This window comes from Eucyclogobius newberryi, unplaced genomic scaffold (assembly GCF_026437365.1).
Source record: "Eucyclogobius newberryi isolate DKJ021-1_F unplaced genomic scaffold, fEucNew1.0.hap1 SCAF_15, whole genome shotgun sequence".
Lineage (NCBI taxonomy): Eukaryota > Metazoa > Chordata > Actinopteri > Gobiiformes > Gobiidae > Eucyclogobius > Eucyclogobius newberryi.
In genome coordinates this window covers 17,232,486-17,260,185 of record NW_027315779.1, presented here as the reverse complement: position 1 = coordinate 17,260,185, position 27,700 = coordinate 17,232,486, and the positions used below count along the sequence as shown (strand labels likewise).

The following is a 27,700-nucleotide window of genomic DNA, read 5'->3' as shown; positions in this document are numbered from 1 at the left end:
TGACGGATTGAGGCTTTCAAAATAAACTAAATAAATAAATCTGTTTCCACGCTCCAGAAATGCTTTTTCAACTGTACATAGATTTAAGATATGATGTAAGTGTAATCACAATCCAACAAGGTGCATCATTTTCAGTTAGATGGATTTAGGGTGAACTAGATGAATATGGGTAGGAACAATAATTAAATTCATAGTTATGATAAAGAGTGGTTCCAAAGTGCGGACACACACCTGACTGAAAATCCTTTCTTGGGTGAAACATTTCCACCTGAACGCACATGGAAGTAACAGCCTCTCACCTGTCACCATTAGTCATACCACTGACTCACAGCTGGAGCCCTAGGCCCAGGTCTAAGCTCCTGTGGCTCTGGTCCTGGTCTAGACCTGGCCCTGCAGGTGACTTCCATCTTCTGTAGATGCACTCACCAGTCCATTTGAATGGGTCTTTTCATCCCAACCATGAGGACTCTTTCTACAGCATGTGTTTTCACTTTTGTGACTTCCAAAAGTGGCAGTGCAAACCAGATCCAGTCCCAGTGCTACTGAGTCAACATGTTGCGGAAGTCACTGGCGCTCTGGTTTTGGGAATGTTGGTATTGCCGCTGCTGCTGTTGTTGTTGTTGTTGTTGTTGCTGCTGCTGCTGTTGTTGTTGTTGTTGTTGTTGCTGCTGCTGTTGCTGCTGCTGCTGCTGTTGTTGCTGCTGCGTTGGCTGCCTCTGAATGTATCCCACAGTGCTTTGCTGTGGAACATTTGTGGTGTGCAAGAATGCAGACGTAGATCCAAGTCCTTGAGTCATCTGCAGAGAAAATAAAATGCTTTTTACTTTGCTTTTCATCTTAACTTCTTTAAACTTTATTTCACACCTTATTATGACCTGTGATTTGAGATGATCGGATTAAATTAGCAGGTAGTAAAACACAATTTAACTCAGATTTAATCTCAGATCAGCTGGTGTTTCTGAATGAATGGTAATGACACTTATCTCCAGTCACTAGCGGCATTGGCACTGATACTTGTTGCTGTGGCAACTACCCTCTCAGGTTATCAAGGTTAAAGGGTTCTTTATAAATACCCAGATTTACATTTGTTTACAGAAGGGATCACATCAGGCCACTAACATTAAAACAAAGACAAGACATGACACACAAGTTCACCAGGCATCATTTCTACAGGCTCCAATAGTCACAGCCACTGCATTCCTCATTCAGAAGAGGCCAAAAATGCTGCTAAGACACAACTTATGCTCAGTGTTTGTATCACTGCAGATACAAAAGTAGATTCTGTGCGTGGATGTGATGTAACTGTGTGTATTATGCAGTTGCCTTGACCAGGACCAGACCAATAGACAATTACAGCACAGGGTTAGCATGTACCTGAAAGAACTGCGGAGGCTGCTGGAGCTGCAGTGAGTGGCGCGGTGCCTGAGGTTGAGGGTGGTAAGCTGAGTGTGACTGATGTGAGATAAAACCGTTGTGAGGGATCATGACAGGAGATGTGAAGACCGGAGAGGGAACAAGCACTGCGTTACAGTTCACCTGCTGCATGGAGAACGAAGGCCCAATGATCTGCTGCTCCAACGTGTATCTGTGAAAAGGAATGAACACTGTTAAATGTATTCACAATACTGAATAAGTGTGTCCTGACAGAAGTTGATGTCCAGAATAATAAAGACTTACATGGTCTGGGGGAGGCCCATGTTGCACTGTGAAGACTGTGAAGAGACACTGCTGGTTGGGACGAGGGTCTGCATTGGCTGGTTCAGAAGCATGCTGTGGGCGATAAATGTTTTAGAGGGAAAGTCTGATTTCTGGAGTTATGAGATTAGGTTTTGACAAGAGAAATTATGCAAACAATAACAAACTAATATTGCAAAGACAAAGGTAAAGCATATTTTTACAATTAATTTTAAACTAAAAGTCCACAACTGACAAGAATCACCAGGTGTTTTTGATGATTTTTCTTGTGCTGTAAACACACCAAAAATTAGATCTAATTATTGGGATATCTGATTATTCCAGTGTTGTAGAAGAAAATTGAAATAGCCCGGTGTCATTGACTCTGTCATTGTATTTAAACTAAGGTCAGAGCTTCCATTGTTCTGAAGTATTATTACCGTAGCTGTCCCTCTTGACTGAACTCGCTGTCAGTGGCTCTTTGGTTTGTATCCTGCAGAGGTCTTGTATTGGTCTGGGAGAACATCATAGGGTTATTATAAAAGGGCATGGTGAGGCTGGTGTTTGTCTGCATTGGTACGCTCGCAGCCTGGACCTGCCCGCTGCGGCCAATCCTCTGCTGCACAAACACAAAGCAAGACGTTCACACATCAGTGCCAATTTACCCACGAAAAAAGCACAAGCCTTCTTTAATGAGACACTTAGTCAAGACCCAATAATCATTCATGAAGCAGAATTATTTTCAACTTTATAGTTAAAAAATAAAAAAATAATGCCAGTCTGTACTCAAAATGTGCTGTCAGACACCTAAATAATATGATATAAATGGTACATAAACTATTCATGTAGTAAGGAATTCACAGAATCAAAGTACTTAAGTCAGTTGTTGTATATTGTCAAGGTAATTTACTATATCACTACTACATTTTGAGTTAAGTTGAATGATTTCTTATTTTTTACATTACTTACTTTGTCATTACCATTTCTTTTCTTTCTTAATTTTATTTAATTGGGTGTTGTTTTGTTTAAAAAACAAAGTTCTTGTACCTGCGATGATGGAGAGCTGTTTTCTCTCATGAGTGAGTGAGGTGAGGAACTGTGGGCTCCACAGGCCTGTGGTTTGGGACGTCCCGCATGCTGCCTTATGACCCCCGACCCCTGTGAGGACGGCCTCCCTGGACCCTGCTGCTGAGGGGGCTGCTGCTGAGGGGGCTGCTCCTGGCCAAAGTCATTGTGGATCGGCTGCTGTAACAACATCTGAAACAAAATACCAGTGTGTAAAAATTAAATGTACAACTTCCAGAGTGAAATTACTACTGGTGGCCTCTTGGTGGGGCTAGACTTGTTTCTACAGACAAGGAGGTCAGAGCTCAAAGCAGCCGGTGGTTTCAAATGTACATTTAATTTAATCACAAATTATTTATTTACCAGTTATCCTGACATGATACTATAAAAAATGACATAGTAGTATTATCAAATCAAAAATTGTCCTCAGATTTGACCTTCGTTATTACGTTTGTATTTCTTCACCAGTAAAAGTTCTATTTGAACTGTCACTCTTTTTTTTTTTTAGATTAGAAAAAAAATAAAAAGATCTGACCTTCCTAACCCAGTGTTTTCTGCATGTCTGTCTCAGCGTGAGTGTTCACCTGCAGATTAGCCAGGTGAAGCTTCTCTTTAATGTCGTGGAGCTCCTGCTGTTGAGTCTTAATGTCGGCCTGCAGGATGCGCGTCCGCTCCTCCAGCTGCTCCTTCAGCTGGTTCATCACCCCGAGCTGTGGCTGCGGGAGCTGGTACATATGTGAGGACTGTGGAGGCTGTGGGGGGGCTGACTGCTGAGACTGAAACACAGGAGAGCCAGTGTGAGGTTTAGTCATGCAGATTTTAATAGTGTTACAATATGTTTATTCTACATGTTTAAATACCCAAATTATACACAATTACTTATTTCATAGTAGGAGGACATGATTTAATCGCAGCACATACAATATAGTTTGAAACAATGTAAACAGGAGGGAGGGTAGCACCAACCATGCCGGAGTGCTTGCTGCAGGTAGGAGAGACAGGGAGGCTCAGCTGGGGGATAGGGTCAAAAGAATTTTGTCTTTGAACCAAATTCTACAAGAGGAAATGACAAAGGTTTTACAGTTCAGCACAACCACAGACATGCTTTTCTCACCGAACATTTAATCTCAAAAGACTGACCTTTGAACTGCTGGGCTGGAGTCTGGTTGTCTTCTCTGTCCCGATGGAGGTGGGCTGCCATGACGGTGTGCAGGCCTCACTGTAGCTGTTTGCTGCACAAAAATACCAACACAATCATTACGCTATTATTGCGGTCAAATTTAAAGCACTGACCCACACAATGTAACTGGTGCCATGGTAGTGGGAGTTTAAAAGTTTGTCTTCTTCAAACTCCTTTTCAACTGATTTGTCATACTTGAAATTTTATATCTATGAAATTGTGTGTGTGTTTTGTAGGTATAAGTTGCAACATCACTTGTAAATAGTGTGAAAGTCATAATGTTGGAATAAAAAAGCCAATAAAAGAAAAAAGAGGCCAATTTCAACCTTAAAAAACCCTTAATTTTTATTTTTTTTAATCACAGATGCACTAAGGTAATTGGTAGCAGGTGCCAAAAGAGGAAAATGCAGACACATATTGCTCCAAAGCTTTGACAATTGGAGAGGGTTGACTCAGGAAAGGTAACACCAAACAATGCAAATCACTAAAAGCTAGGACACAGGACAAAAAGAGTGAATGATTTTTCTAAGTGACTCACAAGCCGAGTCGGACAGGGCCGTGTGGGAGGACTTTCGAGAGCTGTGGGACGATACTGAACGTGCAGCGCTGTTTCTGTCCCGGGGAGGGTCTAGTGTCGAACAGATGTCCAAGTAGAGCTCCTGTGCCTGGGACACAGAGTAATGCTGTTCAGCTGTCAGGCATTATACATCAGAACTGACCTTGCACGGGACATGTTTAACCCTTACCTTCACTGACGAGGGGGCTATCTCAGGAGGGGACAGCTCTTCGAGGCCGAACGCTCGCCTTCTCTCAGCTCGGACCTCTGCATAACTGCGCCACAAAGACACTATGTGTGAGGACTCAAGCTTACAGACAGCATATGGACGTGTCATATTTGTAATATGATGATACATACCTGACGACTGTGTGAGTGCAGACGATGAACTCAGGCTTGGAGTTCCACTGGTGATAGGTGATGTAATAATGTGTTTGCAGCCATATCCACTGCTGGCCTTTGGTGAGGAAACGGTAGTAACACGACTTGCCTTTTCCAAACTGCATCACTAAGGTATAAAAGGCGTTCATGAGCACACAGTAGTATTAAACAGTTATGCATGTACTAAAAGTAGGCAATATATCGAAATGTAGATAATATTGTGAATGTTATTTTGAAGGCATGCAAAATGTTAATATTGAGTGTAACGTTTATAGTAACAAAGGCAACAAAAAGAGCCTATTCAAAATAAAAGTGAAAAAGCTATGTTGTAAACTTTCAAATGAGAGTATATGGTGATATTTCTGCACTTTTGTCATTAATTTTACAGACATTTCATATTTGTCTGATAATTAAACCTTAGAAAATACGTTTAAAGACTTTTTAAAAGACTTTTTTCCTGTTGAAGTAATCTAATATTATCTGACTATTGTCATCGGGATAAAAAATATGGAGGTATTCATTTTTACCTAATATATACAAAAAGCCTGAATAGCAGACTGACTTACATTGCCTGTGACACTGAGCAATAAGCTCCAAGTCATCCACATGATAGTAATCGTAACCCGAGGTCCCAAGAACCTCAAATGGTAAATAGCCGATGATTGGTGAAGCCCTGAAATAAAGCAAGTGTTAAAGAATAGAATAGAAATATAACATATTTTTGTTAGAACAGAAATCTACCTGTGATCTAAAAACAAGAACTTCCATTCAAGGCTGTGTCTAGACGTGAACTCATCACAAACGTCATCCACATTACATAAATCCTTTGGGAAACAGAAGTGAACAGTTATTACTTTTAAAATGACATTTTAAATATTTCTGTAACGTCTAAACAACACCCAAACATAACTTGTTTAGTGTACATGGAAACAGATAAAGGGACTTATCTTACCTTTAAGAACTGAGGAGTGACTAATCGCACAGTAGCGATGAGGCAGACCTGCTCCTCCAGCGAAGACTGCAAAGTTCTAGGTAAAGTTAACTCAAGACCATTACAAGAAGACGTAGGCACTGTCAGGAGACATCCAACATTTGTATTTTAGATCATTGGCATCAATAGTAAAAATGATGGTATTAAAAATGCTGCTTACCATTGTTTTGAAACTTGAAATCTCCCACAAACTTAACATACTCATATACAGGCGGCTCCTTAGGGTCCATGTTTCCTCTGGATAGATGACAGCAAAATTCAATGTGTGTCTCACCTGAGAAAAACAAATGGCAGTGTTATTTGTTGGAGCAGCATTTCTTGGGACGTTGAAAGAACCTTCTGTGTTCAACTGAGGACACATCACATGATTCTAATTGCTTCTGTATGTTTTACGACTACTGCAAAAGTCGTTGGCGATTTAAAAAGTCTATGTGCATTTTTATCCATTTATTATAATTATCTCACAATATACAAATGTGATCATGTAATTCAAGGGCTCACTGAGTAAAGATCAGTCCAGGCCAATGGTGTTTGGCCTTTTAAACTGAGCTGCCAGCTCTGCTCCCTCTTGTTCTCACATAAGCTCAATGATGATGTGGATTAAGGTCAACATCTCGAGTCCCAGATTCTACATTACTGCGTTGGATTACGCTGCTAACATAACAGTGATTTAAAGTATCATACTAAGCTTGTTCCTATTATTAGCTAAAAAGGCTAATCATAGATACAAGCTAATTAGAGCCAATAATCTACTGAGGCCTATTTGGTCATTTGGTCTATATATAACCGACGTCTGTATTCAGAGTCTATGTGGAATACACGGTTGAAACACTGGCAAAGTAATTTTATAAATATGTTTGAACTGTATGTGAAAATAGCCTTTGGTGGTGGAATTCACAGATATATTGGACAAGTAGAGCGCTGCTTCTGCTATGTTGTAATGAAGCAGACGGACAGACAGACAGAAAGAGCTACAAAAGGCCACTCACTGTCAAGAAAGTCAGCAGCAATGGGGTCAGTCATCAGCATGTGGGACGACAGCAGCTTATAGACCTCACCATGTTCACGCTCAGGGAGGAAGTTCAAGATATTTTGGTCCACCATATCTGACTGGTGCAACAGACAAAACATGATCAGTGTTTTGTAGACTAAAAAAAGATTGTAACGGATATAATCACACCATGTTAAGTGCTATACATGTCTCAAAATGTGACTGTGCTACAAGACTGTGCAGCAGGCCACCATTAACAAACACTGCTAGCCCTGAACATGTGCAATACTTGACTTAATCGTGCGCAATACCGTCATATTCATGTGCAATTACTGTCATACTCACAAGCAATTAAGGCCATATTCAGGTGCATATAACTAATGTAAATAAGAGTGTTTACTTACCATTAGTATTAGTATTATTTAGTCTTATGCTAGCTATTTTTACTTTACTTTATTATTATTTACTTTATTTTATTATTATTTTTTTTTTTCTTCTTTTTTCCCCCTCCATTCCCTATTAAGATATGAGAGGAGTTTTGTTAATAAGCGTTTTTGTTTTGTTTATAAGAGTTCTTCTTACTTCCTATCTGTCCTTTCCTCCTGTATCTACTGCGTTGTAACACCGAAATTTCCCCATGTGTGGACAATAAAGGATTATCTTATCTTATTTACAGATCAAAGTATTTAACTGTAGTCTTGTATTATGTTTGTAACTTACCGGTAAATGGCCAATAAGTGAGGACACGCTGTCAGACACATAAATTATATTTCCATCTGTAGTTAATGCTACCAAGAAACCATCCAAGGCCTGAAATATAATAATTAAGAATAAGAATTTACATTACAACAATCAGGACAAGCAAGGTAAAAGTTTGAAGTCAATATTTGTATGAACTCACCTCCAACATCAGCTGCGTAAACTCCTCGTTACAGAGGAAAGAGGGTTTCCAGTCCTGCTTCACATCACAGGTTTCATTGTGGGCAGAGATGTCTGAAAGGGAGAAGAGGTTTGAGTTTAACTAAAGCTCTGCATTTATTGTAACTTGCGTTACCTGTATGTTAAAGGGAATAACTGCAATTAGATCACAAAACATTACACGCACACTTCTAACCTTTCTGTTTCTGTAGGAAGTCAATTGTTCTCTGTAAAATGGTGGACTTGTCCATCTTGCGCGGATGTCCCTGACCCTGTAGCATGGTGCATAGTTCCTTGATGAGCATATTGAATTGGTCTCTTCTTTTCTTTTCTGATTTGTTTCTGGATGCCCTTAGGGAGGCAACAGATGAAAATTATTATAGAACAGTTGACTTTAGAGCAAATAAGTTGAGTTGCTTAACAATGCTCATTTAATATGATACGGCATTAACGCCCTACACAATTATGAGATCTTTAACGGTCCAGTGGTACCTTTTTGCCCTGTCCTTCTCATCATCGTCCATCAAATCTTCCACACAGCTGCTGGTGCTGCAAAAAATGTGAAAGTTTTGTTAGTTCTATTTAATGGTTTTAAAAGGAGTGTTTAAAGAAATGGTTTCATATGAATCTAGGTCACATTCCTCTTTGTTGAGTCAAGTTATGGCTTATGCATAGTGAAGACAGATTAAGTATTGGTTAAGAAATCTTTTAAGTGTGTGTTTTTCACTCTTTCCTTATGGAAAGAAGGAAAATTAAATATGCAAGATTCTGCCATGAATGATAAATCTTTGTTAAAGCGTATTCAGTTTGTTCTTGTCTGGAGCCTCTTGTTTAATCACAAATGTCTCTTTTATTCTCCTGACAGCCAAAGTCACTTTACATTGCATTATTCGTTCACTCTGTGTACTGGAGTATTAAAGTGCAAAGACAATGTTAGTTATTTAAGTGTAATTATTTTTTGCTCATGGAATTTAAATGAGGTTGCAATGCACCCTTTTGCACCTGTTATCCCACATTCATCACCTACAGCACAGACACGCTACCCCGGAGACCGCAGGAGGCGTGGTCAGGCCAGGTCTGACCAGGAAGTAACCAGGAAGTAACAACAGTCGATATGTGGCACGTCACCATGACATTTCTGAAGTCAACTCTGTATGTCAAGTAGGTAATTACAGTTCCTGAATTTATAGTCTTTGAAAAGAACCAAAGTTAGTTTCCATCTCCATTTTGTGATTTTTTTTTTAATTTCTACAATACATTTTGATATCTCATTGTGTAATGCATTGAGTTTGGCTGGTGTTCTGTGTTCTGCACTGGAAATACTCACATTACACACTCAAAGCGAGTGGCATACAGCGATAAAGCGGAAACAGCTGATTTGCTAAGCATGTCAATTCAATATTTACGTTATCACATGTGGGACTGTGGTGGTTTTTCTGTTTATATCTGCTATTCGACACTGTGATAGAGACAGTGAAAGCACCCCCAAATCGCACCGGCCCAAGGAAATGGGGCCCATGTCTCTTGACTGGCTTGAGAACACCTTGGGGTCTCCTGAGAGAAGATGGAGGAAGTGTTTGGGTGAGGGAAGTCTGGGAGTCCCTGCTTAAGACAGCTGCACCTGAGACCCGGCCACAGACAAGCGAAAGAAAAAGGATGAATGGCTTGTATGTATATTTATAGTGAGAAAAATGTATATCATAGAGTAAATGTATGAATCAACTAAGCAAATTATTTTATTTGCTTATTCAATATCCACATCCAAAACATGATGTCATGTATAAGTGTGTTTTTGGGCAAGACATTTTACCTGCCACACAGGTAAAAGTGTGTTTGCGTGAGCCAAACATTAAGCATTGTCCTGACCAAATAAATAGACGAAAATGTATTATAATGCAATACTTACTCCCATTCTCTGTGTGTGGATGCACAGGAGCCACTGTAGTCGGCCAAGTTGTCCATGCTCACTCCAGTTCCCGGCCAAGCCCTCTCTGCAGTCTTATCTGGCCCATCCGCGCTGATTGTGTCCCAAAACTCAACAGCAAAAACCTACTGTAGGCCCCCCTCTCTCCACTGCTTAGAGGCCACCCGAGAGACAGCAAATCCTGCCAACACACAAGAAAACAGTGAGCCATATTGTCTGTCTTCAGTGTCTTGTCTCATAGACGCAAGTATTTATAAATACTTCATGTAATAAGTAACCATTATCTTCAGGTTTTGTATGAGGCCAGTATTGGTGAAGATGCAAAGAAGGATTTCTCCTGACCCAGTAGAAAGCTTTTTGATAACCCACCATGTAACTTTATTCACCTCCACCTGAATTAAAGCCAACTTCAAAAACAAGCAGCAGGACATTTGAGGTCAAAGCTCTCGGAAAACCTCACACACGTAAGCACCATACAAAAGAACAGAAACCTAAGATATATTTGTATAATAAATAAATATATGAATGATAAACCTTTTTCACCATATTGTAAATATATAATGGAGGATTTTAATTGCAGGCCATTGGTCCATGTTTTTGAATGAATGTATGTTTATTGAAGATGGAACGTCTCACCTTAAGTCAGACATACTGACCTAGACAAAGTGTAGCCTACATCTGAACACAAAGCAGGAGTTTAACTTTACATCTGATACTGTACCACACTATGTGTCCCTTTCTTTGTCCTTAAACCTACGAGCCAAATGTGATTACTTACCATTTCTTGGGGTAATGAAATGAGAAATGGAGAGAAATGAACAGTGATTGAATAGTAGTGTTTCAGTTACCATGATTACCTTTGATGTCTGAAGCACTGCAATTGCAATTCAATTTGTGATAAATGTATTAATAATATGATTCTGTTAAAAGTTTACGTTTAATAAACATCCAGAACATTTGAGAAGTCTGAAATTTTAACCAATAAAATAATTGCACGTGTAACATATTTTTAGAACTCAGATTTATTTAATAGGTTTTATATATAAATTAATTAGAAACACCATTACAGCACATCAGAGCTACGTTTAGAAAAGAACATGTTTAAAACAAAAAATGATTGAAATCAGAAGTTTAACTTGAAAATACACAGCAATTGATCACTTGTGACTAAATTAAAGCGTTAATACAAATACAGCGATAACAGTATTCACATGACATTATGAATTAAGGTCATTTTGTTTTTTTGCAGAGGAAATTGCGATTTTTGTAAATTGCTAATTATGACCATTCAAATTGTGATTTCATTGTGACCTTGCAGCCCTACCAAGTAGACAAATAGTCCCAAACTGTCTTCATGGGACTGGGTAAAGTGAAACTGCACCAACCTGCATTATTTTAATGTATAGAGGTTAAACCACACCTTACAAGTTTAAAACACCGAACTCTGGTTACACAGGGGCCTTAGGGGACTGTAAAACCAGCAACTTGAACTTCTGCTGCAAGTCATGTTCAAGTTCAAATCAGACTAAGTGCAGCTATGAAGAGGTCAGCAAACTCATGTTACAGCAACTCACAGTAGTTGTTTTATGCTTATCTTTTTGAGCATCTGTTTGAGAAACAGTGTTTTGGGTTCAACATCATGCCACAGTATGATATAAAACTTATCTATTTTTCATCCATTCAATTATACCTTTAGGCATGTTTGAGTATCCTGTATGTATTTGACCAGGAACCAGCAAAAACGACTGCTTTCTGTCTTAGTTTACACTGCTTTACTCTACAGTGTACCAACATCTGAGGTTGTACTTTACCTTTATCTTTACTTTGCCTTGGGCTCAAAAAGACACATTTAGTTTTACTGTTTATTTTTTTCTCTTATTGAGAAAAACAACATATGCACAGTAGTGGAGTGGAGACTATTGACTATTTTAGGATACAAACTACCATACTCAAGTAAGAAGTAAAGAGTTTTTCCACTGCAGTTATGCTTACTTTATATTTTTGTCTAATGCATCTCTATGGACAGTTTTGTATGTTTGCTTGAAAAAGTATGGATTTTTGCAAACTAACCTCGTACACTTACTACCTAATATATCAACTTTGGTTTGCTGCCCTGGCTACAATACCATGAACACTAGTACACTACAGTAAGCCTATTTGTAACTAGCAAACAGTTAATATTTACTAGTAGTGTGTAGAAATTACAAATTGAAAGACATTTTTGTTCATCTACTGAAAACGTACAATGCCTTAAATGAGAAAATAGCTTTCACCTCCAGAAACCAGACAGCCTGCTACTTTCCAGACAGTTGCTTCCTTTTACAATTTTCCCTCACTGCTGCAGCTTAAATATACAGTACAAGGCGCAAAAGAATTAAGAATCACACTTTTTGGCACAGACAAAGAGTAGCTGCTGCATCAAAGTGATTGGCATTTTGGTTGTGGCCAAAACACACAAACCTGTCAAATGTGACCTACATAGATAGCAGTCCTCTGAGCTACTGTTAGTAGATGTAATCATTCTTTAAAAATGTATCTGTCTCGTGTACTGGGCTACAGTCTTTTCTTTTCTAGGAGAGGCTAAGATCTTTCATGGGGGGTCTCACATAAAAACATTTTTTGCTAGCACCTAATACTTATTTGTAAACACTAATGGGAAATTATTAGATTTATTTTAGCAAAATTTTGATCACTATTTGCTTGCCATTTGAACATTTTTGGTGATATTAGATAAAGACAGCTAGTTTAATTTAAGGTATTAACTCCAATAAAGAAATTATTATAACTGAAGCTACAATGACTAATTATGGCAAGGCTAGTTTGTCCAGACAAGTTTACATTTCAGACAGTTCTCTGAATGAACATAATGAATAAGAACAGAAACAATCTTCAGCTTTATTTTTTGAACGATTGATGCTAGCCTAGTATCTTTAATGATACGGTACACTAAAATTGCCAATCAGGTTTATCTTGATTCAAACTGAAGATTAGAGCCATCAATTATGCACAGAGTAAAACAAGGTTGAGCAACAGGAATCTCTTCAAAATAAATCACAAAAAGCTGCCTATAAGTGTATAACAAATGATATATTTTCAAAATCATTTGGTCTGATTTTAAGCTACTATAGATGCCCCAAATGTTGGTCATTCAGTGTGTATTGATCCACTTATTTATAACTATTTACTCCTTAAGTACCTCTGCAAAAATAATAAATCATCTAGTAAGCATTAAGTGCCTTGTAAACATGTTATCAGCATAAGGTTTTGCTCCAGAGTTCACCAAGCTCAAGTACACAGTTTAGACGCAAACAAACACAAGAATGTGTAGTAACCACATTTTTTGTTGCTCTTGTGATGGATAGAGTATTATCAGTATTAATTTCAGGCAACTGGCATTGCTATCCAACCTTTACCACTTCATCCATCAAGTCAAAACCAATTAAATGATTTATAACATTTGATTATAGGTCATTAATTCCGGTGTCTGAGATTAAAAGGTGCTGTGTTGTGATTGCTGTCAAAGGCTCGGTGGTGATAAAATAACAGGAAGCACTACAAATTGACAAATGCTTTACTATGATAGAGACAGGACCCCTGTGTATGTGCACAGTCACCTAGCAATTATGTCACAAGCAAGGGTCAAACTGAGAAGCATTGTAACATTCAAAAAGCACATGAAAGCAAAGAGTGACCCCAAAACAAATAAACAAAAATAAACAAGATGTCAAACTACAAACACAAAGTAAACAACAAAGGGATATGCCCAATGGAGGCTATTATTGCTATTACAGAAGGGAAATGTGAAAATATCTGTAGTTTTAGTCATTATGTCAACAGCAAAGGAAAATAGGTTATTTTCCAGCCTTGTAACCAGGGCACTTGCTGACACACACACACACACAGATCAGAACGTGTATGCGGCGTTCAGGAGCGTCTAGTAACCCTCAAAATGTGCATTTTGCTCTGGCACATTATTGAGAGGGTCTGGTAGAAAATGATTAACTCCACAAGTCGGCTAATCATATCGGCTCGCCAGTGAACTTTGACGATGGACGCATTTAACGCCCACTAAACGACGCGAAAACGCTGGACAAATCAATAGATAAATCCCACAAACCTTCCAAACCGGTCCTCACTTCAGCACTACTTTCCTTTTAATTTCAGTCATTTTAACAATGTAGAGCCCGCGCGTGCAGGCGCTGCAACGGACGCGCGCGCAATTGCATAACCGCTGTCAAAGTTAACGACGCCCCGACAATAATACTGGAACCAAACTACGATCGAGGACTTCCAAATCCGTGGGTTCGGCCGCGATTTGCGAGCGGAGTCCGAGTGTTTTCCCCCGGCCGTGTCCTCCACTTCCTCCGCGGGCAGAGGCTCGTAAACAGGGCTGTGTGGCGGAGCTGAAAGTAGGTCAGCTGCGAGAGAGCTCAATACTCAGCAGCGGCAGTGAGCGACCACAGCGAGACCTGCAGACCGAGACCTGCAGAGGGACTGTAAGCTTTAACACGTGCTCGGCGCAGAAGGACGCACACCTGTGAGGACGCAAACTCCAGCCTGAGTTTGGATGTGATGGCAGTGGCTTTAGATCCGCTGCGTCTTGTGTGACTTGGCTGTGAAAACCACATGTCGCTTGTTTATCTGGCGGGTTAAGTTTGAATAGTGTAGGTCTACATGCCATATGAACTGTAAAATAAAAGATCCCACTCAGAGGTTTCCACTGTATTGTCAGTCACAGTTTGGGAATGTGTCATAAACATTGACAACGAATTTAGAATAACTTGAGCACCAGTTTAACTCAGAACTCAGAACCAAACATTGTAGATTAAACGCTGTGTTAGGTTTAAACAGCAAAAGTATAGTCAAGAAATATACACATTCAATAGGCCATAATTTAAACATAAGTGAAGCATACCAATAATATTAGTAATAAACATTAAATATGTCACACTTTTGTCCACCAGCAGTGGAGTGACTGACATGAAGGGCCCTTATGGTCAATCTGCCATATCATAAAAAATCAATACAATTAAAACGACTAGCTCTAAAAACACACACACACACTCAAAAACAAAACTCCATGGCAGAACTATATGCCAGCTGTGTTCCAATGCAAAAAATGTAAATTGCATGAGCCAAGTGCATTATTAAACTACTGATTTGTTAAACTCTTGTTTCTCTGGTGACAAACAGAAGCCACTAGAAAAACAAAACACGTTATGCTTTTGTTTTTGTATTAATGTACTTCCTCATTTACTTCCTATGTTTTATTTATAACTCACATATTTACCTTTCCACCAGATGAAGCCTTAAATGTGGGTCAACAGTCTAAAGGTACCTGCTAATGATAAAAATAACCAAAATATCAATAAGAAGGTTTAGATTGTGTGACAGGAACTGGGGACGTTCATGGCCCACAAATCATGTCAATTATGACGACAGATGGGATTATTTCACGCTTAATCCAGTTCCACATTAAGGACCAGCATGATTCTGCAGAAATAACACTTCTTCAGATTAGGACTATACTTTTGTCTTGATAAGTGGTAATAACAAAATGTCATGGAATCAGAAAATGTCCTTGGGAGGAGACATACACCGATGCTATTCCGTAACACATCGAGAACACAATTCAACTTAGAATATGAAACGACACAGAAATATCAGACATTTGTATGGCATGCATGGGAGAAAACGCCGGGCTGTGTCAGCCAGGCCGTTGTAAGGAGCCTGGCTGACCCTCCTGCGTCTCCCCCCGTTTTTTCCCATGCTGGTTGGTTTTATTAGATATTCTGGAATAGGCGGGTCACATTTCTCATTGGTCAGCTTCACATCAAGGCACTTGGTATTTTTCCATAGAGATAAAGCCTGCAAGGGGGGTGCAACTCCCCCCCTGGGGCAACATTCTTTGGCCCATCTTTATGATACCTTCACAAACAAATGCAGTTTGTCACAAACCCTTTCTTCTCTTAGACTAATGATGCAGATAAAATATCACTATTATGCAGATAAAATACATCACAGAAATATAATCATATATTCACATTTTATCACACAAAACTATTCAAATTATCAAATTAAGACACAATTGGCAGTGGTTCTATGATAAACATATGTGTATCACAAATGGTGGTTGATTCATGAAAAGGAATGAGGACAGTGAATAAACGTTTGAATAGATGTGGTTTGTCTTTGTCTGCCCTGTGACCCGCCCTCAGGCCCATGGTGACTTGGACCGGCCCAGCGTCCCTGAGCCAGAACAGAAGTTGAATACATTTATGAAAGCTCTTTACACAAACCTTTAGTTTAAATTTAGTTCATTAATAGATTGGTTATATTTTAATTCCCTCTTTTAGTCATGCAGTATATGTGGTTTGTTTTTCAAATAAATAGTATCTGTTTGTCTCGTAAAAATAGCGTAAACATGTATTACAATGTTACGGCTGGGGGGAAGCATTTGCATATATATTAATATCTTTTAATTTTCTGGACACTTCTAAGCTCTAAGCTCTAAGCTCTAACCACACAAATGCTCTCTCTGCACACCATTATGTTGCCTTCATCTATTGCCAGAAAACTGACATTTTCAAGTGGCTTTAGTGCTGAGTACAATGCTGCTTAGGGCTATCACCTATCAGCTCTCAGTATATTCACCTTTCCCTTTATTGTAGACCATCACAATACATTGTGTGGAGGAGCATTACCAAAACCCTCTTCTCACGCGCATAAGAGCATCTGCAAGAAGGATTTTCACTTGTTCAGTATGACACATTAGAATTAGAATCATGCACATCAACCATGCACATCTGTACATAGAATAGTAAGATCAATTTTAGATATTAATATGAATTTATTTTCTCTTATGTTTCAGAGAACATTTTACAAAGGACAGATTTACACAGATACGACACCATCAAGAATCAAACCTAGTGACAGCAAATGTATTGTAGCTCTATAGACACGACAAATGACATGCAAAAACCTTTTCTCAAACAACAATGTCTATTTTCAAGTCTTGGGGCTGGCACACAATTACACACGCTTTTGACTCTTGAAAAGATAAAATAGACTGTAAATGATTGTATGTTTAACAGGCAATATGCAAGCATTTCACTTTAAACTGCATTCATTAGTGCTCAGGCCTTGATGGATAAAAGCGGTAATTCAACACAATGAAAGGAATAAACAGGGCTGCAAATTACAGAACAGAAAGACAGGCAATAAGGAATGAAAAGTGCATGGCATATCCTGGCAATTCCACTGGAGCCATTAAGAAGTAATGCAAAACTTTTGACAAGCAGCTGCGTTTACCTCCTCTATAAGGACGAATACTGAAAGGATGTGACAGGCTTTCATTTATTTGGTTCATGTCAGCTTACTCTAGGAAACAATGACAACCAAAGAGACTATACTTTCTACACACAATGAGCAAAGATTATTTACATTTACAACATGATTTTACCCGTAGTATATTGCTCTTTTAGTATATTGGTATATTCAAAATGGAAGCGAGGAGAACAGGCCCAGTCCAGACCAAACGAACTGAGGGTGCATCCCGGTGTAACTGAAGCGAATGCATTTGCCCGCACTATTATCGAAAAGAGTTATTTTAGTAGTCGTCGAATGTTTGGAGTCAGAAATCATCATTCCCACAATCCCTCTGGCTTCCTGCGGATTGGGCCAATTTGCCATTGGTTCTTTAACTTTAAGGAAATCCTGCCCTATCCTCAGGAGGAGAGGTGGGCAATATGTCCAAATGTATATAATATTGTGAATGTTGTTTTGAAGATGAAAAATGTTAATATTGAGTATACCGCTTATCGTGGAAAATGCTATAAAAAAAGAGCAGATTAAAAATAAGAAAATGGTCAAATTTCAAGGGGTAAGGGGATATTTTAGCACTTTTGTGAATCCATTTACAGACATTTCACATTTGTTATTTGCATTCATTATTGTCAATGCCCACTCTTACAGAAGTAACAAATATTTTGGGTAAACTTCATATTAAGACTGAATAAGTGTGGACCCCTGCTACAGGTAGAATTCCTTTTTTTTCCAACAGACCTTTTGGTTTTGGTAAACAATATCTTATGAATGGCTCCACAGGCTTAAGCAACCATAATACAGGAATTAGCATGAGCCTCATATATCCCGCATTATGAATAATTAACATGTTTTTTGGCGTGTAATGTCAGAGCCTGCAGAAAACATTAGCAATTATATTAACAATAAACACAGTCATCTTTTATTTATTATGTGTTTTATGATAAGCAGCGGAAAATTGTTTTTGAATCATCCCTTCAAAATCATCTTTTTATTTTTTAATAATGCATCATAAATATGAACAGGATAAAACTCGAATATAAATCACCATAGACAAAAAAGACCCGTAGATTTATATTTTATGACATAAACGCCTGAAAACGGCAAGAACGGGCCAAATCTCAGAAAGCTCACCAGCTGCTCTGAGAAATGGCCGTCTGAGTCAGGGGCCACTGGTCTGGATGTAAGTCAAGCTAAACAAGTTGTTGCTATGCCAGCGACCAAACAAGTGTGTGCAAGCATATAAGATTCATACAGATCCTCCACAATTCCCTGCATTATTCAGCATCCGCCTACATAGAGATTAGTTCCGCTCATTTATGTAGGTCATGCTATTGGATAATGAGATGGCATTTAGGGCCCGTGAGCACTACAGGCTGAATTATAACTGCTGCGTGTGCTTTTCTTCTGCACACACCAACATCTAGGCCTTCAGCCAGAGTGGAAATTTGGTAATCCGGATTTCTCTGTGATGCTAAGCCATGTCGTAGCCATGTCTGTGTCGGTGTACGGTTGATCTCATGAAGGCCTTGGATGCCGTTAATTAGACAGTGTTGAGTTGACTCGCTGTTCCCATGGTAACAATGAGCCCTTTCTTTTCCTCCAATAGCATCTTTAAATATCCATTAAGGCATATGTTCTTACTCTGTCAGTCTGAAGTAGTGGGAGATTGTCAAACTGGAGCAATTTATCAGTCTGGTCAATGTTAATTGCCTAGAATAATGTGTGCCTTGATTTCTCATTAAAAATCCAGAGGAAAAGCATATTTTGTCAACTATAAAAGATAAAAAATATTAATAATAATGTTTCACTAATGATAGAGGCACGAGGACAGGTCAAGGGGGAAAAAGGAAATGAAAATGTAAAATCCATTTTGCCGGGCAGACTTGTCAATAGTTAAGGGGGAATAAACACACATACACACTTGGTAAACGTTGATGCTTTGTGGGGACATGGCATTGAACCCTTAACCATACTTTTTAACATTTATTTAATCAATCAGTCATTTCTGATTGTTTGTACACATAAAAGCATGACGTTTGGAGCAGAGTTCACACTTTGGTGGAAGAAATGTGTCTTTTCTTGTGTCTGATTCAAATTCTGTATTGTTTGTGTTCAGGAAATGTATTTCAGTTTTATTCGTCTTTAATATGACAGGATCAAATTGAATACAAATAAAAATGTTGATAATTATTCAATTGTCCCGCCCGACATTAGACTATGTTGTCTAATAATTGAAGGATTTGCTGGGAACCTGATTTTTATATATTTTTATAGATTAGACTTGAATCATCAGTGCAATTAAATTTGGTATTTCACATAATAACGAAGAAAACCTAATTTTTTAGCAGCAAGCTGATTAGTCAGAGCAAATTAACAATTGTCTAATTACAAATGAAACCTCCTTGACAGAATGAGAATGTGAAGATCTTCTGAGCTCTGCCACATCCCATGCACTTTTATGCAAGAACTTAATAATTACGTAGGTCATTTTTCCCTGTCTCAATTGAACACAAAAGGCCAATGAATATGAGATTGTTACTACATTTTTACATTCTGGTGGAGATTATTTACAGATGGAAGGGTGTTTTCATCAAAAATACAACATTTACACATTTGCCATGTCATTTTTATGTGATTCTGGCTCGGTCTGAGAAATAAAACCTCTTCTCTCAGATCATGGCAAGTTTTGTAGTCGGTGTATTGCCCAGCTAACGTTTATTTGATTACTTACTTTGTTTGACTTTCTATAATCCATTAGATGTGATTAATACATTTCTTGCGGCCCTAAAAGCAGCATTTGTCAATAATCTTTTTGGTAACTAGGGATGCTTTACCCAAACTTGCAGTTACACATCTAACAGCAGGATTATTGTTGGTGGCCCCTAAACCTAAGCGTGGTTTCAACAGGTTCGACAGGTCGATCTTTCACCAATTCTTTCTCATAATTATCCTCTTTGAACAATCCTAAATGAATGACAAAATTATTGCAGCAGTGCTGTTATTGTCTGCTGCCAAGGAAAGGTTGCGATTGCCCACTGCCTTGTGTGTGAGTCATGTAGGTCAGGATTTTAGGGCAGGGCATGAGTGGAAAGATCAACACTGCTTTGCTTCACGTCTCAAGGTCTAGAGGTTACATCCGCTTACATCCTTAGTCAGATACTAGAAAAATATAACAATTGAGAAAGATATTGTTGAATATTACATTTTTGTTAGTGGTGAGGAGTTTGAGACATCCAGAAATAAAATATAACCAACGACAGTAAAATATTCAGTTGGCCTTGCCCTTGTCTGATGTTTCACTACTAAGCAAGTCTTTTTTCCAGGGCTTAAATTTGTGACTGCGACTCGCATCGTAACTGGACGTGGTGATGACACCAACAAAGACAAATGACACATAGGGTCATGTTTAGTTAACACTGAAATAAACCTACCCATAATATTATGGAAATTTAACAAAGCACAATTTTTCTGTTTTTCTCCTCTTTTTTGTCAAAATATAACCCTAAATAACTTGAACTTTGACTAAACTGTCTTCATGTCATAGACTTTCATTCAAATATATAGCAGATGTAGGCAATAATGCCAAAAATGAATATAAAAAAAATAAACTGATAAAGAAAAATCTCAATAAATCGATAAATAATAATGCATCAGGAATGCGCTAAAATGTGCCTGTAAATGTCTTAGTCGAGGTATTGCACAAAAACGCGAATAAACCATTAATTCAAGAGCTAAAGGGCAAAAATATCCCTTCATGTATGGGAGATTACACTGCACATTATTATCTCCCTTTAGGCACATTTTAATAGTTTCAATTATAAATGATACAATTGATATTCTAATTTTGCATATCTCCAAAACAACAGTTGGGATATTACCCATTTGTGATATTCCTCCTATCTCTAATCAAACATATTCTAAATGCTGGTCACATAGCACCCTGTCCCATCCAATATGAAAAAGATTATTTATGCCCCTACTGTAAGTCTGCCAAACGCCTGTATCTCTTGAATTCAAACATTTTCTTAAAAACAGAAACAACATATTTAAGCTGCCTCCACCTCATTCTTCTTTATTCTAACATCATATAAATGTAAACATGCATGCAGTTCATCAATGAGAAAACCACAAACATCACTCTCATGTGCCAATTATCTCAAATGCCTTTTGCAAATGCTAAATGGAAAATATGACTTCATATCTTCATTCCTATCAGTTACAGCTTTTTCCCCTTTTCACTGTCTTCCACTGGTACAGAGTTTGATCTCGACAGCAGCATGCCCACAAATGGAAAGCATTCATATTTCCAGAGGGCTACAGATTCACAAATAGCTGCTAAGAGACATTTCAGCTGATGGAACAGGAATAATTATTTATCACAGTAGCAGTGCATGTTATATCATTCCACAAGGAGATTTTGCTTAATACATAAACATTTTCCCCGGGAAAGTGGGATAATAACATTGACACTTTTAATGGAGTAACTTGAGATTGTTAGACTGAAAACATTACTGATGACAACTGTCTTAACACAAATGCACAGTATTGCTGCATAGTTGAGATTAGCATTGATTTTTACCAACGGATGACATGGTAAAACTTTAGACCATAATATTTAAGACAAACAACAATAAGTGACTACTACAGAATGATTTATTTTCAGATTTTTCCTGAGATTACTATTATTATTATTATTATTATTATCAAGTCCCTGGGTGTTCATCTGAACCACAAACTGGACTGGACTCATAACACAGACGCACTGTACAGGAAGAGCCAGAGTCGGCTCTACCTCCTGAGGGGACTCAGGTCTTTTGGAGTGACAGGGCCACTCCTGAAGACCTTCTACGACTCTGTGGTGGCATCAGCTCCTGTACGGTGTGGTCTGCTGGAGCAGCAGCGTCACAGAGAGGGAGAGGAGGAGGCTGGACAAAGTCATCAAGAAGTCCAGCTCCGTCCTGGGCTGCGCTCTGGACTCGGTGCAGGAGGTGGGGGACAGAAGGGTCCTGGCTAAACTCCCATCTATGCTGGACCATGAGTGTCACCCTCTGCAGGACACTCTGTCCACTCTGGAGAGCAGCTTCAGTGACAGACTGATCCACCCTCGCTGTGTGAAGGAGACAGGTCTTTCCTTCCTGCTGCTGTCAGACTTTATAACAAACACTGTTAGCCCTGAACACGTGTCATTCAGCTTCATAATCATGTCCAATACTGTCATATTCATGTGCAATACTGTCATATTCATGTACAATACTGTCAATCATCTGGTGCAATATTCTCTGTCCATATAACAGCTGTAAATAAGAGTTGTAGTGGCCAGCGGCCCTAGGCTAACAGAGTGAGAAGTGTTTGGACGCGTGGATAAAGAGCCCAATACTCCTGTGTTCGGTGAAGAATCCTTTTATTAGCTCCTGTTGCCATTTTCAAACACCTGCACATCGACCACGGTCAAAAATTGTATAATACATCCATGATGCCTCCACACTGTAGCCCTGAGGCCAGGAGAATTAGGCCTTAAATAGGGGTCACCTGCCCACACCCAGACAGGACCCAACAAGCTACAGCGCCACACAGTGGCTGGTGGTGCAAACATGTGCAAGGCCTCAATATGGCTCTTACAAGAGTGTTATCATTGTTATTATTATTTTTATTGAGAGTATAAGAGGTTTTTTTTATAAGAGTTTTTCTACAAGAGTGTTTTTTATAAGTTATCTAGTTTTTATTATTATACTTCTGTACCTACTCTGTGTTGCAACACTGGAATTTCCCCATTGTGGGACAAATAAAGGTTAAGCCTGTGATTTAGTCCTCATTCTGAATCATACATTTAGTTTGAGACCTTGTTATTTTGCACTACCAGCAACATCATAGTTTTTCTTCCTACTTCTAGGCCAAAGTTTTGAGAATCTTTACTTTAATTTTTTACAGTAAACTTCCTGGTTACGCCTATTGATCTACTCTTGAAACTATAATACGAGAAAAGACATGGCTTGTAGCCCTGTGGCCGTATTCAACATTAACCTATTGAGAATGGTTCTCCAATCGCTTTTATTTGTTACTCTAATTTGGCATTTTACAGGGGCAGAACATAATTAAAGCAAATTAGGTTTTCTGGGTCAAAGGGAAATCATTCAGTAATTGAGGTTTGCTTTTTGACATTGGAGATAAAACGTGACCCGCTGAACATCAAAAGCAGCAACTGCAGCCGGTCCTTTCTTTTAGACATCACCCAACATGATTAAGACATTTCTCCTGTTGTATAGTTTACACCACAAAGACAAATTGCAGAGTAATGCACATGAAGCCAACTCCCTAAGTCGTATCTAGGTCACACACAAGGGCTGGGCCACACATATTGTGGAAAAAAAGTATTCCTCCTGTAATACTTTTGGACCGCACCTACAGCTAGTGACTTTTTGAGAGTTAAGAGCTGAGCGCATACTGCACTAAATAAATTATATAAAAAATGTAGTTACATAATTTATTTACGTATTAGGACATATTAACATTGAATGTACTTCGTTGCATGTACTAAGACAGATAAAGACACACTGATGCCAAAGGAAAGAACTACAGGCTTTAAAGGGGTCTTCATCGTGTGGAGATACAGATCTATTTCATGCTGCTAACGCATGTGCGCATTAACAACCCAAAGCACGACAAATAGTACATTGTATAAAAAGAGGCTAAATGTCCAAGTCATTGCCCAGAGGAGCCAAGCCTGAAGCTACAGAGGACAATGACTGTGCGCTTTGGAGATGATCAGCTACTGCAATGAGAACTATGACGTTTATAGGGACAGTTATATAACTGCAGCTGAACATTTTGTCTGTCACACCCAGAGGGTTAGGAAGCAAATACGCAATATTCTCTCTAAATGATGGACTAAAGTAAAGATTGACAAATAACTGTAAAAAGAGGGTTTGAGGGAAGTAGTAACAGATAAAACAGTCAAATCTGTTATTGGGCCAATATAATTGCAGCATTAATGCTAATTCTTTCGTAGAGCATAACTAAGTAAAATACCATAGGGTCTGGGGTGGCATGGGGATGGGCTGGTGGGTTGTTAGGTCCCAGGGGGGAGCAGGGGTGATGAACTTCATTTCATTTTCTACCGCTTGTACCCGGTAGGGGTCGTGGGTGACTGGAGCCTACCCCGCCTAAGGTTTGGGGCCTAGGCGGAGTACACCCTGGACAGGGGCCAGCTCGTCACAGGGTTAACACAGATACTCACAATATTCACTCTCACAGTCATTCACTAGGACCAATTTAGAGTTGCCAGTTTTGCCTAACACATGCATGTCTTAGGACGGTGGGAGGAAGCTGGAGAACCCGGAGAGAACCACAAGTAACACAGGGAGGACATGCAGACGTCACCCAGAGTCATGTGACTTTGGTCTGGCCCCTGAATCGAACTCACAATCTCCTTCTTGGAGATCTCCTTCTTCCTAAGCGTATGTCTATGTTGTAAGTATCAATATGTATCTGTATATGCATAGGTGTATTAATGTGTGTACGATGGGCTGAACATTCAACATTCATTATATGTCTGTCTGATACTTGTTCTGACGGTTTTAGGAAGATATTCTTTTTAAAGGCCTTTTCTTGAAAATGTGATGAAATATTTAATTTAACCCTAATGAAACATGATACAGGCCTACAGCCTTTAATATAATCATATTTGTATTATTTTCCCACACATAAAGTCTTGGGTCTGACCTCAGTAATTTAGTTCCCATAACTATTTTTTTCTGATTGACTTTGAGCTGACACAGATAAGATTAGAACATGATAATAATTGTATATTCTATACTTCTACACTATTCCTAAAATCACAGTGCATTTATTTTAAAGATAAAACTACCTTTACATGTAACCGGTACAGGCTGGTAACTAAAGTTTGATTTGGTCTATGCTTAAAATATGTAAAAGCTTTGTCACTTGAAATGCACACAGCTGATGGAACTAGGCTGAGGAGTATAGGTAAATGGGGAATCAGACAAAAAGATAATGCCATTGACAAACAAGGGGACTAGGTTCTTGTAATATGCGACCTGTGACGTGAGCCAACCTGTTGTCAGATTTCACTGCTTTTCTGTGTTTGAGGAGAAACGATGGGCTGAACATTCAACATTCATTCTATGTGGAGCAGCGCTCTGTTTTCTTAAAGAGACAGAGAGCCAAAGCGCTCCCTTCACCGCTGCACAGCCCTGAACCATTTGTGCATGCCCAGTCACACTAAGCAGCTCTAGCAATATTCCGACTAGTGTTCAGTTTAAGCTTGCAGGACATGGCCCAGTAACCTACTTTCTCACAACATACGCTGTAACATCAGAGATGGAGCTCTGTGTCATCAGTTAACTAACCTTCAAAGTACAAATTCATACTCAAAACACACAATTAAATACAGCATAAATACAGTAAAATAACAAATAAGAAATATGACAGTTGTTTGCTCTTTCTCCAGATAACACATTTCTTTTCACAGCAGAAAAGGGTGAACTACAATAAAAAAAAAGTTATTATACATGTTTTATAACAATATCGCTGGCTTATGCCAGGAACCATGAAAGGTTTTCTACCAAAAACATGCAGTGTTAGTGTTGCAGTTGCATCAATAGATCTAACCATAATTATTCAAACAGTATAATTCTAATTCAGATGTACTGCTCAGTGCTACCTGCAGCTCTGTCTTGATCTGCATTTAATCACTGAACTAAGGTTAAAAAGTCACAAATAGAAATATCAATGGAGCTGGGCATTAAATAAAACAATGCATCAGAATCAGAATCAAAAAGGGTTTATTGCCATCGTCAATGAACAGAATTCACAAACATAGGAACTTGTCTTGGTGATTCGGTGCAACATAAAACAATAAACAATGAATATAATTTCCCCTGATATTTCTTTCTTTCTTTTTTTCTTTCTTTGGAACATGGCTTTTCATGTTGATTTCATAAACATAATCAAGACAGACTATTTAATTCAATTATGGCCAAATTTCTTCCTCCAAAGTCTGAACTTTGATGGAACGACAGAAACTGCCCAGCCTAAAATTCCAATATTTTGTCATAAAGGATTCCCTAAGTATATTTATTTATTTATTTATATATATATATATATATATATATATATATATATATATATATATATATATATATATATATATATATATATATATATATACACACACACACACACACATATATATATATACATATATATACACACACATATATATATATATATATATATATATACATACACACACACACACACACATATACATATATATATATATATAGATAGATATATCTATATATCTATATATATAGAGAGAGAGATATAGATATAGATATATATAGATATATAGATATGTAGAAAGAGAGAGATATAGATAGATAGATAGATAGATATATAATATGTCTAATAAAGTATTATAATAGAGGGTAAAAATATTAGACATTTTAACACATCACTACCATCACATTTTTCTATTTGATTCGAGTTGTTCTTTGATCTTGAGAAATGCAAATGTTCTTCACAAAAGGGAGAAATGTTGCATGTGGCATTAGTCATGAGGCAGACCCAAATGTTTAGCAGCATGATGTAAGAGGAACATATGGTGCAGTGAACACCCCAGTTCAGTCAGAAGCCATCCTGTCCCCCTCAACTGTCAACCCACAGTCTCATTGTCATTTTACACTTAATGTATGCTCACTTTAAACTTAAACAATAACTTCTTGGTTTGAGAATATCAAATGAATGTCTGTCTAATACTCTTGTTCAGAGGGTTTAAGGAATATATTATTTCTAAAGGCCTTTTCTTAAAAATGTGAATTATTTCACTGCATTTCATTTAAGGCATTTATGTAATATAGTCCTGTGATGGGTTACTTAAAAATATATTCATATACAATATTAACCATTTTAAACTAAATTTTAGCATGCCTCTTATTTCCAGTGTTATCTGGTGGTGTCTATGAATGGGTTAACCCAAATGAAACATGACACGATTATGACATGATTATCATTATATTGGTATTATTTAGAAACACGTAAAGTCTTGGATCTCATCTCAATAATTCAGTTTCCACAACGCTTCTTTCTGATTGACTTTGAGGTGCCACAGGTAGGATTAGAAATTGATAATAATTGTCAATCTATACTTACGATACAATAGTCAATCGTCCCACAGTGTACAAAGCATTTGCCCCTTGCACTTTACACATCTTGTCATGACTTTTAAACTCTCCCATTCCACGCGCAACGTTTAGTTTAAACAAGTAGACAACTTACCTTGTTCCAGTGCTGCTCAGCCTGATAAAAACACTAGCATATGGGGCTTTGCGCGTTGCAACACCGTCCTGTAATCCAAAAGTTTATAGATGAAACTGGGTCTGTGTGCAGAGCGACATTGGCGTAGAAAAGACCTATTGGTGGAGATCGATGACAGAATGGTTCCGCTCAGATGTAGTCCAACCAAAGCGACGCGTTGTACGTTCATACATTAGTAATAATGAAGCAGTGATTGACGCCTCTGACACTGGATAGACAGATTGCATTAGCCCCGCCCACTGACAGAGTTATCTCACATTCAAACAACGTTTTATCAAGATGAAGATGAGCACAAGAATAATAGTGTGAGATGATCTTTGAATCAATAGGTTAAACTACTGTGCACATTCATAAGT

At 38.3% G+C, this 27,700-nt stretch overlaps 1 protein-coding gene across 6 annotated transcripts; it reads right to left on the bottom strand.

Moving 5' to 3' along the window:
* Positions 1-417: 417 nt before the first annotated feature.
* On the bottom strand, positions 418-27,549 carry npas2 (neuronal PAS domain protein 2). Of its 6 annotated transcripts, none has more exons than XM_072446434.1 (22): positions 27,306-27,549; positions 9,663-9,861; positions 8,249-8,305; positions 7,953-8,107; positions 7,740-7,831; positions 7,559-7,648; positions 6,837-6,957; positions 6,008-6,121; positions 5,809-5,927; positions 5,598-5,680; positions 5,423-5,529; positions 4,836-4,983; positions 4,666-4,750; positions 4,450-4,584; positions 3,880-3,966; positions 3,706-3,792; positions 3,324-3,515; positions 2,722-2,931; positions 2,115-2,293; positions 1,678-1,770; positions 1,375-1,585; positions 418-797 (listed from the first exon to the last, which is right to left on the bottom strand). In XM_072446434.1, the coding sequence occupies exons 2-22, from the start codon at positions 9,716-9,718 to the stop codon at positions 540-542; spliced, it is 2,679 nt and encodes an 892-aa protein (XP_072302535.1). In that variant the 5' UTR covers positions 9,719-9,861; positions 27,306-27,549; the 3' UTR covers positions 418-539. The 6 variants fall into 6 exon arrangements, with proteins under 6 accessions (XP_072302535.1, XP_072302541.1, XP_072302537.1 ...); XM_072446440.1 differs by having other exon boundaries at positions 1,537-1,585; XM_072446436.1 differs by having other exon boundaries at positions 2,115-2,290.
* Positions 27,550-27,700: the final 151 nt, after the last annotated feature.

Excerpts from the sequence above, each read along its gene's own strand:
- npas2 (XM_072446434.1), bottom strand. The coding sequence starts at position 9,718 with ATGGACAACTTGGCCGACTACAGTGGCTCCTGTGCATCCACACACAGA. Across the intron at positions 5,681-5,808 it reads TCACTCCTCAGTTCTTAAAG|GATTTATGTAATGTGGATGA; the intron begins GTAAGATAAGTC and ends TGTTTCCCAAAG. Across the intron at positions 3,967-4,449 it reads CCGACTCGGCTTGTGAGTCA|AGCTACAGTGAGGCCTGCAC; the intron begins CTTAGAAAAATC and ends TGTGCAGCAAAC.